The sequence below is a fragment of the Equus asinus genome, chromosome 1 (assembly GCF_041296235.1).
Source record: "Equus asinus isolate D_3611 breed Donkey chromosome 1, EquAss-T2T_v2, whole genome shotgun sequence".
NCBI lineage: Eukaryota > Metazoa > Chordata > Mammalia > Perissodactyla > Equidae > Equus > Equus asinus.
In genome coordinates this window covers 171,038,171-171,055,143 of record NC_091790.1, presented here as the reverse complement: position 1 = coordinate 171,055,143, position 16,973 = coordinate 171,038,171, and the positions used below count along the sequence as shown (strand labels likewise).

Sequence of the window (16,973 nt, the reverse complement as noted above, 5' to 3'; positions counted from 1 at the left end):
TCTTAGTTACCTGAATGCTTGAGACTTTTGCTTGAGTTTATTCAAAGGGCTTGTGGTTTGCCATGGTTTATGATTACATTTTAAAAGCAATGAATTAGCTTGTATAGTATGTTTTATCCGATACATTCGTTTATCCTAGTTAGTTGTAGATATTGGTAATGTTCCACTATTTGAAAAGTATTACCTGGACATAAGTAAAATAATGTGGAAATACATCCTTCTGTAATCTATATTACAAATAATGTAAGACTAGCTTACAAAATATGCAAGTAGGATTTCTCTCAATTTGAACTAATAATGCTGACTGTAAGATTGAATTAAGAATTTATCTTTCACTGTATTGAAATGTTAAGTTCTTATTTCTGTTGATCCTACTAGCATTTACATTTCTTTTGCAAAAAAAATTAAGGAATTTCCAAATTAAACATTTCAAAATTGTATTCATAGACTATTCCTATCAGTTATATAAATAAGGAAGTCTAAAACTGAGAAGAGAAAATTGGTTCCATTTTGAGCAATAAAGGAGTTAACAGGTAGTGGCTGCCTGGCTATGTAGAGAAGTGCCACCAGGCTCAATCTGGTCTCAGCAAGGAACTCTCTTGATCTGTCATCAGTGCTTCCGTGGGTGCCAGAGAGGAAGGCCAGGACAAGGGTACTGTGTTAGCTATCCCTAATCTAATCCAGAGCTTCCACTTCGAAGATAAGGAATGTGATGTCCACAAAAACCATGTTCCTTACAATGTTAGTTATTAGTCTCCAGAGTCAGAATTTAAGGGAAATATAAAGCCATTTAAAAATGTTTGATTTTTCCTTCTGAGATTATTTCTTGCTTCTTGCAATCCCTGTTAATAATGCAGAACTGTCTTCATTTTGTTTTCCTTTCTGCCATGATTATCAAGGAACTGAATTTAATTCATCTATCCGTCCTAAATTCCTTCTGCAGCATGTCTTAAAATTTTGTTCCTTAGACATTTCTGTTCGTAATTAGACATTCTCTCTCTAATTGTCTATCTTTTGATTAAATATGTCTCTTCTATCTTCGGTTCTATTTCGGATCCTTAGACTACCAGTGTTGTAACACCAAAGGAAAAGATAGGACGTCCTAGTAGTGGGTTAGTGTGTTACGAACTTCACCTCTCCTTAAGTACAAGTTTCTGCTTTCCTCCTTCTTCCAATTTATAAATGACTATAAAATGTCAGAATACTAGAAAGTCGTTTTTTAGAGAAACATCACCATAAAATTTATGAAAATAAATAGTACACAATATGTAATTATTTACCTTAGGAAAATTTTTTCAGTATTTTGGTAAATAACCACTTATCAGTGCTGGTGCTAATATACTCTTCCTAAGTGTCTTTTAAAAAAATTCTCAAATGAAGTGCAAGTTATTCCTAATTTAAAAGCTCTCCATTCATTTATTTTCCTTTCTTTCTTTAGAGGAGGAGGTGGAGGAAATAGAATGAGACCACAAGCTTTGAACAAAGAGGACAGGCCCGAACTTCTTGAGGAGTTCAACATTTACTCTTTAGCTGTTTATCGTAGGGGGAGAGGTGATGGCCAAGAATTCCACGTCTGGTTCTCTTTAGGCAGTGCTGAGTACTTTCACACAGAGTGTTAAGGAGACACAAATACAACATTCATGACTCACTTTGGAAAGGATCCTTTTTTATGCCAACATTTTGATTCCACTTGGAATGGAGTTACACTTTTGCTGTCTCCAGCCTAATCCTGACATTTACCCTGACTGGTTGGGTAATTCCATCACATCAGACTTAGATTGTGGGGAACAGGTCTCTGAGAGGTTTCCCTCATATTATAAGAGACATATGGGCTTTTAGCACAATGGCATTATAGGACCTTAGGAAAAACTATATTATTACTTACACCAGAACTACTGCATTTTGACAGTGTTAAAATTAGCCGTAATTCCAAAAGCAGAAGTGCCACATACCCAGAAACTGCAGTAATATTAGCATGGTGCCTATGTCCTGACACTGAATAAATCAATTGGGTAATAACAGAAAGTGTGAATTAGCATTCTCGTGTACGCTGTATTTGGAGTGCACACTTTTAAATAAAAGGTTACTTTCACTGAAGATCTAGTGATTTTTCTTTGGAGGGTGATATTAAAAAAGGGCACATTAAAAAAGACTAAGGAAGTATCTTATCATGAGTTGCAAATTTTACTCTTAAAACTAACTTGTGAATTAAAGATATGAGACAATGGATTAAAATTTAAAAAATGTAGATAATTTCAAGTAGAAAGAGAAGTGTGGGAATCGGGTCCTGTGGTAGTGTAGAACTAATGATCAGTGTGGTATTTACCACGTCACTAATAATAATGATAAAAGCAGTAGTGATAATAATAATATTTATTAAATGCTTCCATGTATTAAGAACTGTGCTAAATAATTGCCCTGTGTAAGAAGTAGGCATATTTTGGAAAAAATGAGATATAGAGAAGTTAAGTATCTTGTCTGAGGTCACGTGGCTTAGTACTTGGTAAATAACAGAAAAGACTAAGATTTGCATCCAAGTCTTTCTGCTCTTTTCTGCTACGGATTGACTCCCTACGTAACGACACTGACATGGTGACCAAGAGGCTTGAATCTAGTTCTAGCTTGGCTACTAGTTAGCTTGTGTGACTTCTGCCACGTCGTTTAACTAGGCTTTAGTTTCTCTCTCTATAATATGGGGGGATGGGACTATCCACATATGAGGTCCCTTACAGATCTGAGATCCTATGAATGAGAGAAATTTGACATAAAAAGTAAAATAAACTTTCCTTAATTTATGTGAGGCTCAGAGGTAGAGACTAGGTAGGACTCAACTTTTGAGTGGTTACCAGCTGACTCAGAAACACAAGTTATTGTTTGCTAATTAATTTATTAGATATGTTACAAACGCCTTTCACTTCCTGCCTCATCAATGTTTCATCATTTTATTCTCTAAGGCACATAGACTGGTCTAGTCTTCAATGTATTTCTTCTTTTTTTAGGTATATATGTGACACATAAACAATTATTTTCTTTTGTGCATAGAGCTGCAGGTCTCCTTACACAGTAGGCTCTGACTTGCTAAAAAGTCTGAGGCATAAAGAGGCACTTTCTACACCATTTTCCTGGAATCCTAGAGACTGGAGTCTCCCTGTTTCCCTTTTATATGTATAGTTAGACCAGAGTGTTTCAAACACTAGTGCACATAGATATCTCTGAGGTTTTGGTCAAAAATGCAGATACCCACTCCCCATTCCAGAGACGCTGATTCAGTGGATCGGGTTCTGGGCTCCTGAAGCAGCATTTGTAACAAGTACCAGATGGTTTTCACATAGCAGGGCTGCGAACCACATTTTGAAAGACACTGTTAACGAATGTCACTTCTTGTTAGGTTTCAACTTAGAAGTCATGTCCTCCTGGAAGCCTTTCCAACCCACCCTGCACGTCACTGAACACACATTTATTATACTGTAGGGTGTTGCTTTACTTAACCATCTGCCTTCCCCACTGGCTTGTGATACTTTGAGAGTGTGGGGATTCTGTCTTGTTTATTGTCGTGATCTAGTACAATATTTAGAAATTTGTGGACACAATAAATATTTGTTAAATGATGATTGATTGAATGAATGAATACTGATTGCTATGTATTTAAAATTACTATTAATTTCATGAGGATCACTATCAGCTGGAAACCATTCACTTCTTCCTATATGCAACATATATTTATTTAATATCTACTCCAGGTCATCATATAAAATTTCAATGTTATGTCCTATTTCTTTGAATTGGGGGTAAATTCACATACTCAAATTGTAAAGATGGTGGAAGACTTTGTGCAATGATATCACAAGAGATAAAAGAAACACATCAAACTCTGGACATTTTTCATTCAACAAGCACTAATTTTCACTTCTCATTTGGTCAAAAGCCCATATCCCAGGGACCTTCCAATCCTAATACATTTCCTTCAATGGAACTCACCCTCCTTCCTGCACCCTTGTTTCTCCTCCTGAATTCTCCATCTCAAATGATGGCGGTTCCATCCTTTTAAATTCTCAAACTAGAAATATCTGCGTCATCCTTTATTTCTCTGTACTGGTAAGTTTTGGCTAGATAGTAGTAAAACATGCTACACACTTATATAAAGCTAGTAAGAAGTAGGAAAACTGGGTTCTGGCCCAGGAGGTCCAACTAAAGCTAAGGAATGACTCTCCCAACTGCCTAGGGAAGGGGCAGCCTGCATAGCTAAATCCAATGGGCTTATGCTCTGAGATGCATTGTTATCTACATCAGAAGTCTGCAAATCTGGCCTCACGTCAAAATCATCTTAGGAGATTTCCAGTACCATCCTTCTCCATTCCCTCTCCCCACCTCCATGTGCAGTTCTATTAATTTAGAACACACAGAAACAGGGCCTGGTGTTTCTGATATGAAAAACAATTTTGGGAACTGTTGTTATGTTTGAGAGCTATGGTATTCATGGGAGAAGGGAGGGGCAAGGTTAGCAGGGCTTCTGAACAACTGAGATGCTTAAAGTTCCTTTATCAGCTTGATTTCTAGTTTGTTAGAAATTCTTCTAGGTAGAATGCCCAAATCTAGCAAGACAGATTGGCTACTGTTCATAGGTTAGCTCAGCACTACTTATAAAGTTATAGACCCAAGTGAACAGAGGATGGATGGAAAGTATCTTACTTTTCCTCACTGAAGGACTAGAATAAAAGCCAGGAGCCTAGGCATACCTTGCTGGTCCACTGTGCAGGCATGTGTACCAGAGACTAGAGAAGAAGCCTGAAAGCAGTGTCTACATGGACACCTCAGAAGCACATCAGCCAGCCCAGAAGACATGAGAAACCAGCCTGAAGACTAATTCAGGACCTTACTGACTTGTCATGCAGAAGTCCCAGTTAACCACCATACTTAACTCTCCCTTGCTTAGATCTTGGAAGGGGCAATAATAGATTTCCAAATCTCATGAAGGCAACCAAGCTCAGGCAGAGAAGTCATTTTAAAAATCTATGTACAGGGACTTGATCAACAAATCATGTTGATGCTACCTCAAAAATTATGACTCACATTTGATTCCTCTTCTCTTTTCTCATTGCCGTCACCTTTAACACTCATCATTTTGTGCCTGAAATATTGCAGGAGCCTCAGGACTGGTATTCCTGCCATTGTAGCTCATCCCATCCAGGCTTTCCTAAGAGTGGTTCCTAATTGTATGTCCACATATTGGTCCCTAAATGTAAATCTGACCACGTCTCTCTCCCATTTAACTGTCCCATCCGTCAACCACGTTAGTTAAAAAGTGTATAAAGAATTCAGCCCTGCTTTGTCTGGCCTGCTAAGCCCTTTAAATCTGGCTCAAACCAACCCCAGTTCTCTTCCTTGGCATTCTTTCCCCAAAACACAGTCCATGGTCTCTGAGCACCTCACTGTTTCAGGATGTCTCTTTCTTCTGTGCTTTCTTAACCTTAAATCTTTGTTCACTTGTCATTCTCTCAACTTGAAATGACCTTACCATTCTTCTCTAATTGGGAAATGTCTACTTTCCCTAAAACCTAACTCACAATGTTACTTCCTTTGTGAAAAATTCCCTGATTCTCCTAATGGAGTGCTCTCCTCATTTCTGTCCTCTCATTTTTCTCTAAGAGAATATCTATCATATCCCATTATTTACTATAATATGTATCAATTGTGATAATAATTACCTGTTGATATGTCTATTTCCATCATTACATTATAGCTTCCTTGAGGTAAGAAGCTATAGATTATTCAACGTGGATGTCCCAGGGCTTATTATAATTTGTGGCACATAGTGGGTGTTCAAAATATCTATTAGAAGAGTAAATGACCCTTCTTATGATTAAATAATACAAATGACTATATTATATAATTTAAAGTGCACTGGAAATGATCAAAATAAGTACCTTTCTTTTTAATTTTTAAATTTATATTAGAAGATTTTTAAACTTTATTTAATTATTAGAATCCGTAATCAAAAGCATTCCTGAACTTTGGAAGGGGTGATACTTTAAGCATTATAAGACATAGAAAACTATGCTTGTTTTAATTTATTAGAACCTTTTCTGAAATTAAATTTTTGTGAGGAAAGAAGAGAAGAACAATGTTATGCTAATGTTGACAAGAGGTTGCGAGAAAGGAAGAGCAGAAAGGATGCTGCACATGTACTCAGCAGCATTTACGATGTCACTGCTGTGTGTCAGGCACTGTCAGCCACTGGGAATACAGATAAATAAGACACTCCTCTACTTAAAAAGGACTCAGGAAACATAAAGGAGAGACTAGAAGCATTCCATAATACATTTCATTTATATACATCATCAACTATCGTTTTTAGTCTTTTTTCCTCAGATTTTCTAAAGTGGTTATAATTATTCACTTTTTATGTAATTGATCATATGACAAAAACTTTGAACTCCAGAGTGGGATTTTATCTATAGACGTCCTCTAATCTAGGCCAGAGAGCTACCCATTTGTCTTAATAAATTATCTGAAACTAAAATTCAACTACTTAGATATTTTCAATAATGTAATAAACACCTGCAAAACTACCACTGAAAACAGTAACAAACTTCTATTTCCTGCCTCATTCTGTTCCTCTAACTTGCACCACTTGATGTAACTATAATCTTGAAAATCAAGCTTTCTTTCTCATATAACTTTTTATTTTATTCTCTCTGTTCCATCACATATATATTTAAATTATTCTGGTAGTTTTTAGCCTCATAAAAAAGAACATCTTCTGATGTAAGGTTTTGGGACTATTCATTTAATATTACGTTGCTAAGATTTATCCATATTGTTGTATATCTCTGTGGTTTATTAATTTTGAGTGCTATGTAATATTCCTTGTTGTGATATGCCATAGCTATCTATCTACTCTCCTGTTGGTGGGCATTTGGGTCGGCTCAAGTTTATGCAGTCAATAGCAATGTTTATCAATTAATTAGGTATAAAATAGTATCTCCTTGTGGTTTTGATTTGCATTTCTCTGTTCTCAAATAGTGCTGCCATCCCTTTATGTGTTTATCAGCTACACGTATTTTCTCTTCTGTGAAATATCTACCCTTCTCCCCCAATTCTATTAATACGTTTGTGCTTTCTTATTGATTTGTAGGAGTTTTGTAATATATTCTTGATACTTATTTGTGTTGATTTTTTGTAATGCAAACGTCTTCTCTTAGTTTGTAACTTATATTTTTACATTATAAAGATGTCTTTTAATGAAAAAAAGTTTTAATTTTTTTTAATAGTCACTAGATTTTTTCTTATTTAGGAAAATATTTCCTATTCTTAGGTATGAAAGATGTTCACATGTTTTCTGCTAAGATTTTGAAGGTTTTTGACATTTAATATCTTAATCCATCTAAAGGTGACTTTTGACTATACGTTGTGCCAATTTCGTCTTTCCCCATAAAGGTATTAGCCATTTTCCTTATCTCCACTTGCTGAAAAGTCTCTTATTTCCCTGCTGTCTGATATGCTACATTTGTCATGTACCTAAGTTCTAAATATGTGTGGATCTGTTACTGAGCTCTCAATCCTTTTTCATCAGCCAGTTTGTCGGTCTTTATACCAATATAACAGTATTAATAACTCAATCTTCATAAGAACTCTTGAAATCAGATGGAGCAGTTTCTCCCTTCTCTGCCATTTCTCAGAAATATTCCAGCTATCTTTAGCCCTTTATTCTTCTCTTTAGAGTCATACTTTCAAATTTTGTGAAAAACTTCTTTGGAATTTTGATTAGAATTGAATTACATCTATAGATCAATTTGAGAGAGAATTGACATTTTCATAATACCTTCTTCCTATCTATGAACATGGTATATTTCTCAATTTTTCTAGGCCTTTATTATTTTTTGATACAATTTTATTATTCTTTTCCTTCTAGGTGTCTCACACATCTTCTATTAGTTTTTCCATAGATATTTAATATAATATTTAAATTTTTCTCTGTTTCAACTTCTCTTTCTTGTATTTATCCCTGAATCTGAGATTTCCCACCACCATATTTGTGTATTTGCATATTTTTGTAAGACACTAATATAGTAATACACAGTTTGACACCTCATTATTTGTCCCCAAAATGAGTTAAAAGCAAGTTCCTTTCCTTTTGATGTGATCATTTTTTAAAAATTGAACTATTTTAGACAATTGAGTTAGAAAAATGACTGCTAGCATTTTAGTTAGGTAAAAAGCAAAAGCCTTTAAATAGCTATTATTTTCCCTCTACAAATGAAGTTTTCAGTATTGTTATGAGAATGAAGAGGAAGCAGGGACAATTAAATTCTGTTCAATGGTTTATATCTGTTTAAGCACATAGACATTATGTACATGGAGAAGTAAGATGTGTCAGCTTGCAGTCGGATCCCACAAAAGTAAATCTTCACATAGCTATTGGCTTCGTTAAACAATATAGATTCATAGATTAAGTCAATATCAATTATGTAAACACTATATTTTTCTAATGAAATTATATTTATGTAGAACATTGTTTTCGTTTATGGACCTCCTGGAAGTTACCAAATAGTTTTGGTAAAGTTAAAATTAAGCATTATAAATATATACAAAATTGAATTACCTTCTTACACAGGATGGAAGAATTCACAATTTTCTCATGATTTGTTAAAATAAGATTAGCCTTTTTGGGATTTGGATCAACATTATCCATGCAATGAAGACTGGGCTCTATTATAAAAATGTATCAACCATTGCCAACTCTCTAGATTTATTTTATTGAAGAAAAAATCATTGAGAAAAGTCACTAGCAGCAAATTCAGCTCAGACAATAAAAGAAAATGTGGACACTGGGCCAGTCATTTCTAATAGATTGACTTATGACATAACTATACACAAAGTAGACTTTTGTCACCACCATTTTTCCTGCTAAGTGTCCTGGACAAAGCTAAATTTTAATGATTCCACAAATATATCTACAAACAGATTACATTTGAAAGAAAAAGCTATTTATCTTTTTCAGTCAGTATGCAGAACACAGAGAAAAGGGAGTATAACCCAAATCATTTTAAGTAAAGAAAATATATGCTTCCATATAAGTGATCTGAAGTCTTGGTTATAAAATTGGCCTGTGGCTATAATACACAAATAAAGTCTTTTAACTGAATATAAATTTTCCTGCTTTTCAGTTTTTAGTAAGTTTGTTTTCTTTTCTCCTTTTCTGGAAACAGAGAGTTAATATTATGTCAGTCCAACTGAAAGAATTTTGAATAAAATGGAACACAAAAAAATTAATAATTGGAACGTTAGAAAGCAATTTCCATGACCACAAATGGACTGTCAGTTCATAAAATTTTATCATATAAGCCAAGAGAAGAATGTTCTCACTTGGAAAGATTAAATTCATGAATGATGGAATAATCTGCATTTACATATATTTTCACTTTGGTTGTATAAGTTTTAATATGAGTAACACAATAATATTTAGAAATATGAGGTGGTGTGAATTATTTCAAAATTTTTCTACAACTAATATTTACTATTGCTTTACTATTGCTCATTCTAAGAGATCAATTTTATTTAAAAAATATACAAAGTAATGCAAAAAATATGAAAGGTTATATTTATTTGGCTTGTTATTGGTTTTAATTTTCCCCTGTATAAAAACTATTAGAAGATGTAGTGCCAGAAAAATGTATAACATTTTGTTTTAAATTTAACAGTAAAGAAGAATCATCAGGAACATCCGATGAGAATAATTCTGAGGATTCAAAAATTACAGGTAATATTTCTTATTTAACTTTTAAACAAAATCTGTCTCTTTTGTTAAAGCCTACCATTATAACAATCTTACATGGGTACAATTATATTAACTTTTCAGAAGCCTATATCCCAAGCATTGTTTCTTCTCATGAGGACAAGGAAGACTTGGAAACCAGTAATCAGAATGTAAAAGAGGTAAACAGGGAACACGATGAACATAATGGAAAAGAATTAGAGTTGATGGTAAGTGTTCTGGTTGCCACGGTATTAGAGAAGATGAATCTGTTTATGCTTCAAAGATGCTGCAATGCCTGCCTTTCAATAGCTTCAACTAATATAATTTGCAAATGTGAAAGCACAGCCTATTCTGTCTCTAGCTTGATCAACAAGGCACTTTGATTTCAGTATGTTGCTTCTGGTCTCTGCATTAGTAAATTAATGACATTCATTTCTTATCTCTTTACCAGGGGCTCTGAGTAATAGTTTGTAGGAATTACAGAAGAGGTAGCACTATCCCGATGTGCATTTCTAATCTTTGTGACAAGTGTACACTTAGCATAAACTCATCTGTAAAATGAGAGGGCTGGACTAGATGATTGTTAAGGTTCTGTCCGGCTCTACAAGTCTGATTCTTGCATTGAGCAGCATTTTTTTTTTTACTTCCGTCTTTGTGAGAATCTCAAAGCTCTATATCATTGGAAAGGATTAAATTACCAAATGAGGAGAAAATAGCCTGTGCCATAATTTTTAAACAGGAAACAAATTCAGTACGGTAAAACTTAGTATTAAATTTGTTATCATAAATTTCACACTGGTGAACATTCAATCTATTTGGAATTTTGTGGGGGATGGTTTAGATAGCATTTTTATCACAAAGGAAGAAATAGGAGTAAATGAGTCACATAATGCAATTTATCCTTTACTGTATTTGGTTGGAGCTCATATCATTAGGATACATGGATTCATAATCATCTAAGATTAAAATGACATTTGCCTCTTCAAGTGTCAGTGCTGAAACAGAAAAGAAATAGAGCTCATCTCTTTCCCCACGCATTCCATCTTTTCTATAGTGATATGGAAGCTGCATCACTAAAGTATGCAATTTACTTTGCTCCAACTTTAAGAAACTACAAAGTTGTCACCCATTGTGAGAATTCTCACCAGCTGAAAGTTAACATCGCCAATTTTTTTTTTCAAACTACAGAATTTAATGAAAGGGTCCTGAAAAATCACATACTTCACCAACACACCTCATTACAATGAGCAGGCTCAAATATAAAAGTTTGTTTAGAAGTTACTGAGATTGTACGTCCAATAAATGAACAGGGAGCTGTAATTTAGATGCTAATTTGCTCCATGCTGACGTTAATGCATAAAACAATGAAGCTCTATAATAGATGGAAATACAACCAAATCTGTGGAACCCACAGGCATTGGCTTACAAGACAGCTGTGCAGTTGACAAGTAACATGAGCCTTATGTGAGAAGAAGGGGAAAACGTAAGATTTGCATATAATTATTGAGATCATGCAAATGTCAGTTATGAGGAGAAAAAAAAAACACAGGCATCTCACTGTTAAATCCTGACAGTTGGCATCACTGAAGAGCTCAAATACATTTGAGTACCAGTTGGCAGAGGGTCATTAAAACAGAATTTGCAGAGACATTAACTCCCTCACTTTTCTTTGAGTGACGTTTTGCTATTAATAGTTTGCAGAAGCTTTGCAGAAAACATATTAATAAGAGAAACTGTAATAGGGGCACCTACAGCAAGAGTAAATGCAGCAAGGGGCACCCAGGAAGCTGCTCTCTAATTGATTAGCATGGAGCTATCAATGTGTATATCCTAAGTGAGGAGAAAGTGCAATGACAAGCAAGAATAGTTGAATAATACAATGTGATATTTGGAAGCTGGGAAGGAGAGTGATTAATTTTGGCCCCTTTTCTTGTTAATCTCATTCCCAAGTCACAGCCTACAAGGATCCCCCCAAAACATCCGGCTTCCAGAATTTGCACAAAATTCACAAATGAAATGAGTCAAGGAAATTTACCCGATAATTACTAGCCAAGTTAATGAGACCTATCTAATTTATTGTATATATGTAAAAGCCTTTGGTCATTATTTTTGTTTGTTTGTTTTTATCCCTTAAGATAAATCAACGCTTAATAAGAAGTACTGCTTCCAGAGATGAAAAGAATACGTTTTCAACAGATCCAGTCGATTTTCCAAATAAAGCTGAGGGGTTAGAGAAGACACAAATCCATGGTGAAGTATACACCGACTTGTTTAAAAGGCCTTTGTCTCCAAGTTCATCAGCAGAAAGCTCCTTAAAGGGAGATTTTTACCACAATCAAAAGTGTTCCTCGGGAAATGAGTGTAGTCATCAACCTTCAGAGGAAATTACGTCCGATATGGGAGAAATCAAGCCATCACTGGGAGACACTAGGAGTGATGAATTAGTGCAATTACATATTGGCAGGAAAGAAGTACTAGATGATAATGCTAATCCAGCCCAAGGGAGAAGCAGAGTGCAGATATCTTGTCCCTCCTCAGACCAATTAATGGCAGACAATAAACAACATGAAGGAGGAGCTAAGAAAATTGAAATAAAAGATTGGGAACATTTAAGAAGAGATTTCCATTCAGATTTCCATTTGGAAGAATCGATAGGAAAAGGATCTTCCAAGAAAGATTATGACAATGCTAAGAATGACAAGGAGGAGCAAAGAATACATTTAGATGTTAATGAAAAACAAAGTAAAAATTTTCAGTCAATCTTACATGACCAAGAAAGGAAGATCGGCCACCCTGAATTAAACGTGGAAGGGATTGGAGCTAGTAACAGAGACCTGACTGTTCTGCCGAGTAAAGATACCACAGTTCCCACCCAGGCAATAAGAGCAGATACTTTTCATTTACGAAGGACAAACCTAAATTGGGAAGAAGCTGTGTTAACCCCTGAGCATGATCTCTTGACTAGCGGAGGCACAACTTTAGGAGGGATACCTGGTGAAAGTTGTTCCTCAAGAAATGGAAATGTTTTGAGGACTGCTTATCTTTTCCAAGGTGAAGAGGAAAAATTGGATTGGATTAATCCTGAAGATCAGAATAAGAACACACAACATAAACAAAGTTGGAATGTTCTGGAAAGTCAGGCTAAAGCAAGAGAAAGTGAGAGAAATAGAACAGAGCAGATCAAAGAACAAGCAGATTGTGAAGACATGTGGGAAAAAAGAGATAAAACAAGGAGTTTGAAAGCTACTCCTACCGAAGAATTGTTTACCTGCCAAGAAACAGTGAGCTGTGAACTGTCTTCTCTAGCTGATCATGGTATTACTGGGAAAGCAGAAGCAGGTACAGCTTATATAATTAAGACAACATCAGAAAGTACTCTAGAAAGCTTGTCTGCTAGAGAAAAAGCAATAATTGCTAAGCTACCTCAAGAGACAGCACGAAATGACAGGACCATGGAGGTAAAGGAAACAGCCTTTGATCCACATGAAGGGAGAAATGATGATTCACATTATACCCTTTGTCAACGAGATACAGTAGGCGTAATCTATGACAATGATTTTGAAAAGGAATCACGTTTAGGTATTTGTAATGTACATGTAGATAAAATGGAGAAAGAAGAAACCATGTCTATGTACAATCCTGGGAAGACACATGACAGGAAGAGACGTGGCATTGGAAATAGAACAAGTGTAGAGGAATCCTTACACACCATTACAGGCAATGAAAAAGCAGCCTCAAAACCGGATTTACATTTGGGAATGCTACCAACAGAAAAAAAAATATTTCCGGAAAATAGAGATCATGGGCAGGTCCAAGAATTATCAAAGAAAACAGATGAAGATGCCGTTATTCATTCTGCTTTAAGTTCAGACACTAATAGGGCTTCTCAAAATGGCTCTCACATTTCCAATCACCATGCTAAAACTTCAGTGCCATCTTATGAACAGGCAAATGCTGTAGAGAATACAGTTACTACCATGACTCTCCAATCTATTTCTGCTAAATCAGAATATGATTGGAACCCAACAAGTGAAACCCAGGGTACTGAAAAGCACCCTCATCCTGGGTCTATACCTGAAGAAGTTTCCAGAAGTTCAGAAACAGTGACGTCAGGTAGTAGGAGAGAAAGATGCATAGGCCAGATTTTCCAACAAGGAGAATGTAGTGTGGAAAAATCTCTAGGGCCAAGGATTTTAATCAGTGAAGATTTTGAGAGCATGGAAGAGGCAAGGCATGAAAACGAAGGATTAATAAACTATCGACAATCACTGTACACTTCAGGTGACAAGGAACCTGAGGGCTCTGCTTCTGCTTGTCTCCCTGCCCAGGAGAGTCAAGCTCAAAGCAGTGAATCTCTGCTTTCAAGATACACCAACTCTAAAATACCTTATTTCCTTTTGTTTGTGATATTTCTTATAACCACTTACCAGTATGACTTAATGATCGGCTTGGCGTTCTACCTTCTGTCATTGTACTGGCTATCGTGGGAAGGGGGAAGACAAAAAGAGTCTGTCAAGAAGAAGTAACCTCAGCGCTATTATTATTCTCTCTTAAAAGATAAGCTACTTAGCCCCAAACCTTTGGATTGGTGAAAAAGACTGTTCATTGTTCAAAGAGCCAGTGCAGTTTTTCTCTTGAAGGATCATTTAAAAAAGAATGCGTATGAAGTTTGCTCCTTCATATAAGTAATTATTCTATATAGGACCATTATGTTTGGATCATTAAATACCTATATGAATATGAGATCTGAAGCACGTCAAGTTGAAATTAAGTACAGCTGTTGCTCCTTAGCAGGCTATGAAGTTGCAATGCTTCACGTCTCTTCACTACTTAAAGTGCCATTTCTTGCATTCATTTCTTTTGCAGTAAAGCTTCATTTTTTTTCCCTGAGAGTATTTTTCCCCCTACGGTTTTTAAAAACAGATAAAACATGGACAATGGCAGAGGACTTTTTTTGGTCTTTTAGTATTAACCATGAAGTTTGCATTTACCACTGTATCATTTCTCAGCACATTTTAATAGATCAAATCTTTCAACTTCGATTTCATACTTTTAAGAATGACGCCTGTGCATACTGAAATGCATAAACGGAAATTCAAGAAGCCCATTGTTTGCTTGAATAATACTTTATAAACACACATACCTTTTACCTCCTTTATACCTACAAAGTCAGGAAATTCATAAGCCAAGTCTGACAAAGACTGAAGCAATTGGGAGATGATCTTTCAATTCTGCAAAATTTTGTGGGTGGCCTCTCTGTAAGTGATGTTTTTCTCTTATAAAAGGAGAGTGTATAACACAGCTGAACAATTTCAATGTCAACTGTTATTCAGAATTGAAAATTAAAGTTCCACAAGCATTGATTCAGAATGAATTTGTACCTATAAAGCACAAAGCATTAAAAGATACTAATAATTAAAAAGAGATTTCCAAATGAACTATTCTACTTGGTAGTACTTTTTGTCCTCAAATCTTTAATCTTTTCTCATTATAAGACAGTAAATTGTTCTCCAACCTGCATTTAGAGAACAAACAACTAATCATTTGTGATATTTAGTTTGTAATTAACAGATTTTTAGATGATAACTCAAAACTTTAATTGGGCAAATAGGTAGATATGGAAATCAACTGATAGAGAAACGAGTATACAGTAGAGCAGTGACTTTGGCTGCTGTTATGATCTATGGTTAAGTATGTGAAATAACGGAACTAATCATTTTAGTCACAGAGGGGTAATGCAAAGATTCTTATACAATGGTTTTCAACCACCATTTATTGAATGACTACTATATGCAAAAACTGTTCTATGGCAGAGCACTTCCTTTACTATCCTGAATTTCTAGTCCTCAGGGAGGAGGAATAGGGATGTAGTTTGATACTTTTGACTTGGCCGGGAATATGGAAGAGAGTCACATCAAGGGAACCCATTTGGGTGATTCCTTTTTCATAGGAACTTCTTTCATAGAGCATGTAGCGTGTATCTTCAGAGAGAAAAAGTAATCTGTTTATTTACCTAAAAAGGTAAATTTACTGTGTAAAACTTGCATATATCATCCCACACTTCTAAGAAATATGCATTTATGGGAAGACGAAATGAGAAGGAAGCATTTAAACCGACTTTCATGTGGTAGTAAATGATTTCCTGAGTTTTCATCAGGTATACAACTATTTCCAAACCCCCTAATTGCCTGCTTGTCTCAAGTCCCATTGAAACTGAATGCTTGACTTTAACTTTTTAGTTGAACAAATACAAATATCCTGAAGTAGTACTAAGGGCAAATATTTGATTGTTTGAGAAAGCACATTTTCATTAAATACAAGTGGAATACTGTCGGCCGTACCTAGAATATTATCTTTAAAATTGCTGTCTTGATAATTTTGTTGACAGGTCTAAATTACAACGGAGTTAAGGTTAGCATTTCTTCAGTTCTTAATGGTTTGGTTTTGCATTCTACCTTTAAGAGTTTCGGTCAATATGCCATATCTTATTAATGCAAAGAACACTACATTACTATATGAACACAGGTGCCCGAACTATAATTATTCTCTTATACATAAAAGAATGTAACTTCTTTTATCTCTTTTATTTGACTTTTGGTAACATTAACTTACTAAACCTTCTCATGCATATTTGTAATATGACAATAGAAGTTTCAAAGGATTTGAAATACTCAATTGTGTATTTCTCTGCATGCAATGAAGAAATAATTGGTAATCTAACCAACTTTCCAAACATTACTTACGAAGAATTTGAAATAAAGTCATGAAACTATGGCTTATGAAACTATGGCCAGGTGGAGAGGTGGTTTTTTGCGATCCATTTTGGTCACATCACTATGTTGAACAAAAAAGTGGGTCTCAGGAAGAACCAGCAGCCCCTGGTTTATAAAGATTCGACTATGAATTCTCATGGCAAGGGTAATCTTTAAAAACCTTCACCACGTCTTCCTGAGTATTGGATAAGGTCCAAAAGAGGCTGTGACATGAGAAGAAGCAAAGAGAAGTGCATTGCACACCTGTTTCTATAGCGGGTAAGAAATGTGATTTAATAGCCACCACCTATATTGTTGGGCTTCTGATTATTAGAAACAAAATTCTAAAAATTAATTGGCAAGTCAAGAAAATGTAGGTACCAAAATCAACTATCTTAAAAAAATCACATCTGTATACACCATCAATATCTCAACAGATTTTTCAATGTTAGAGGAAATGAGTC

The 16,973-nt window shown here is 35.2% G+C and overlaps 1 protein-coding gene across 1 annotated transcript in view; it reads left to right on the top strand.

Moving 5' to 3' along the window:
• The window catches only part of PPP1R3A (protein phosphatase 1 regulatory subunit 3A), a 39,084-nt gene extending 22,538 nt beyond the window's left edge, over positions 1-16,546 (top strand). The window contains exons 2-4 of the mRNA XM_014838199.3: positions 9,702-9,760; positions 9,860-9,984; positions 11,893-16,546. Of these exons, the coding sequence (XP_014693685.2) occupies positions 9,702-9,760; positions 9,860-9,984; positions 11,893-14,283 (2,575 nt within the window). The 3' untranslated portion in view covers positions 14,284-16,546. The remainder of the gene's footprint in view (positions 1-9,701; positions 9,761-9,859; positions 9,985-11,892) is intronic.
• Positions 16,547-16,973: the final 427 nt, after the last annotated feature.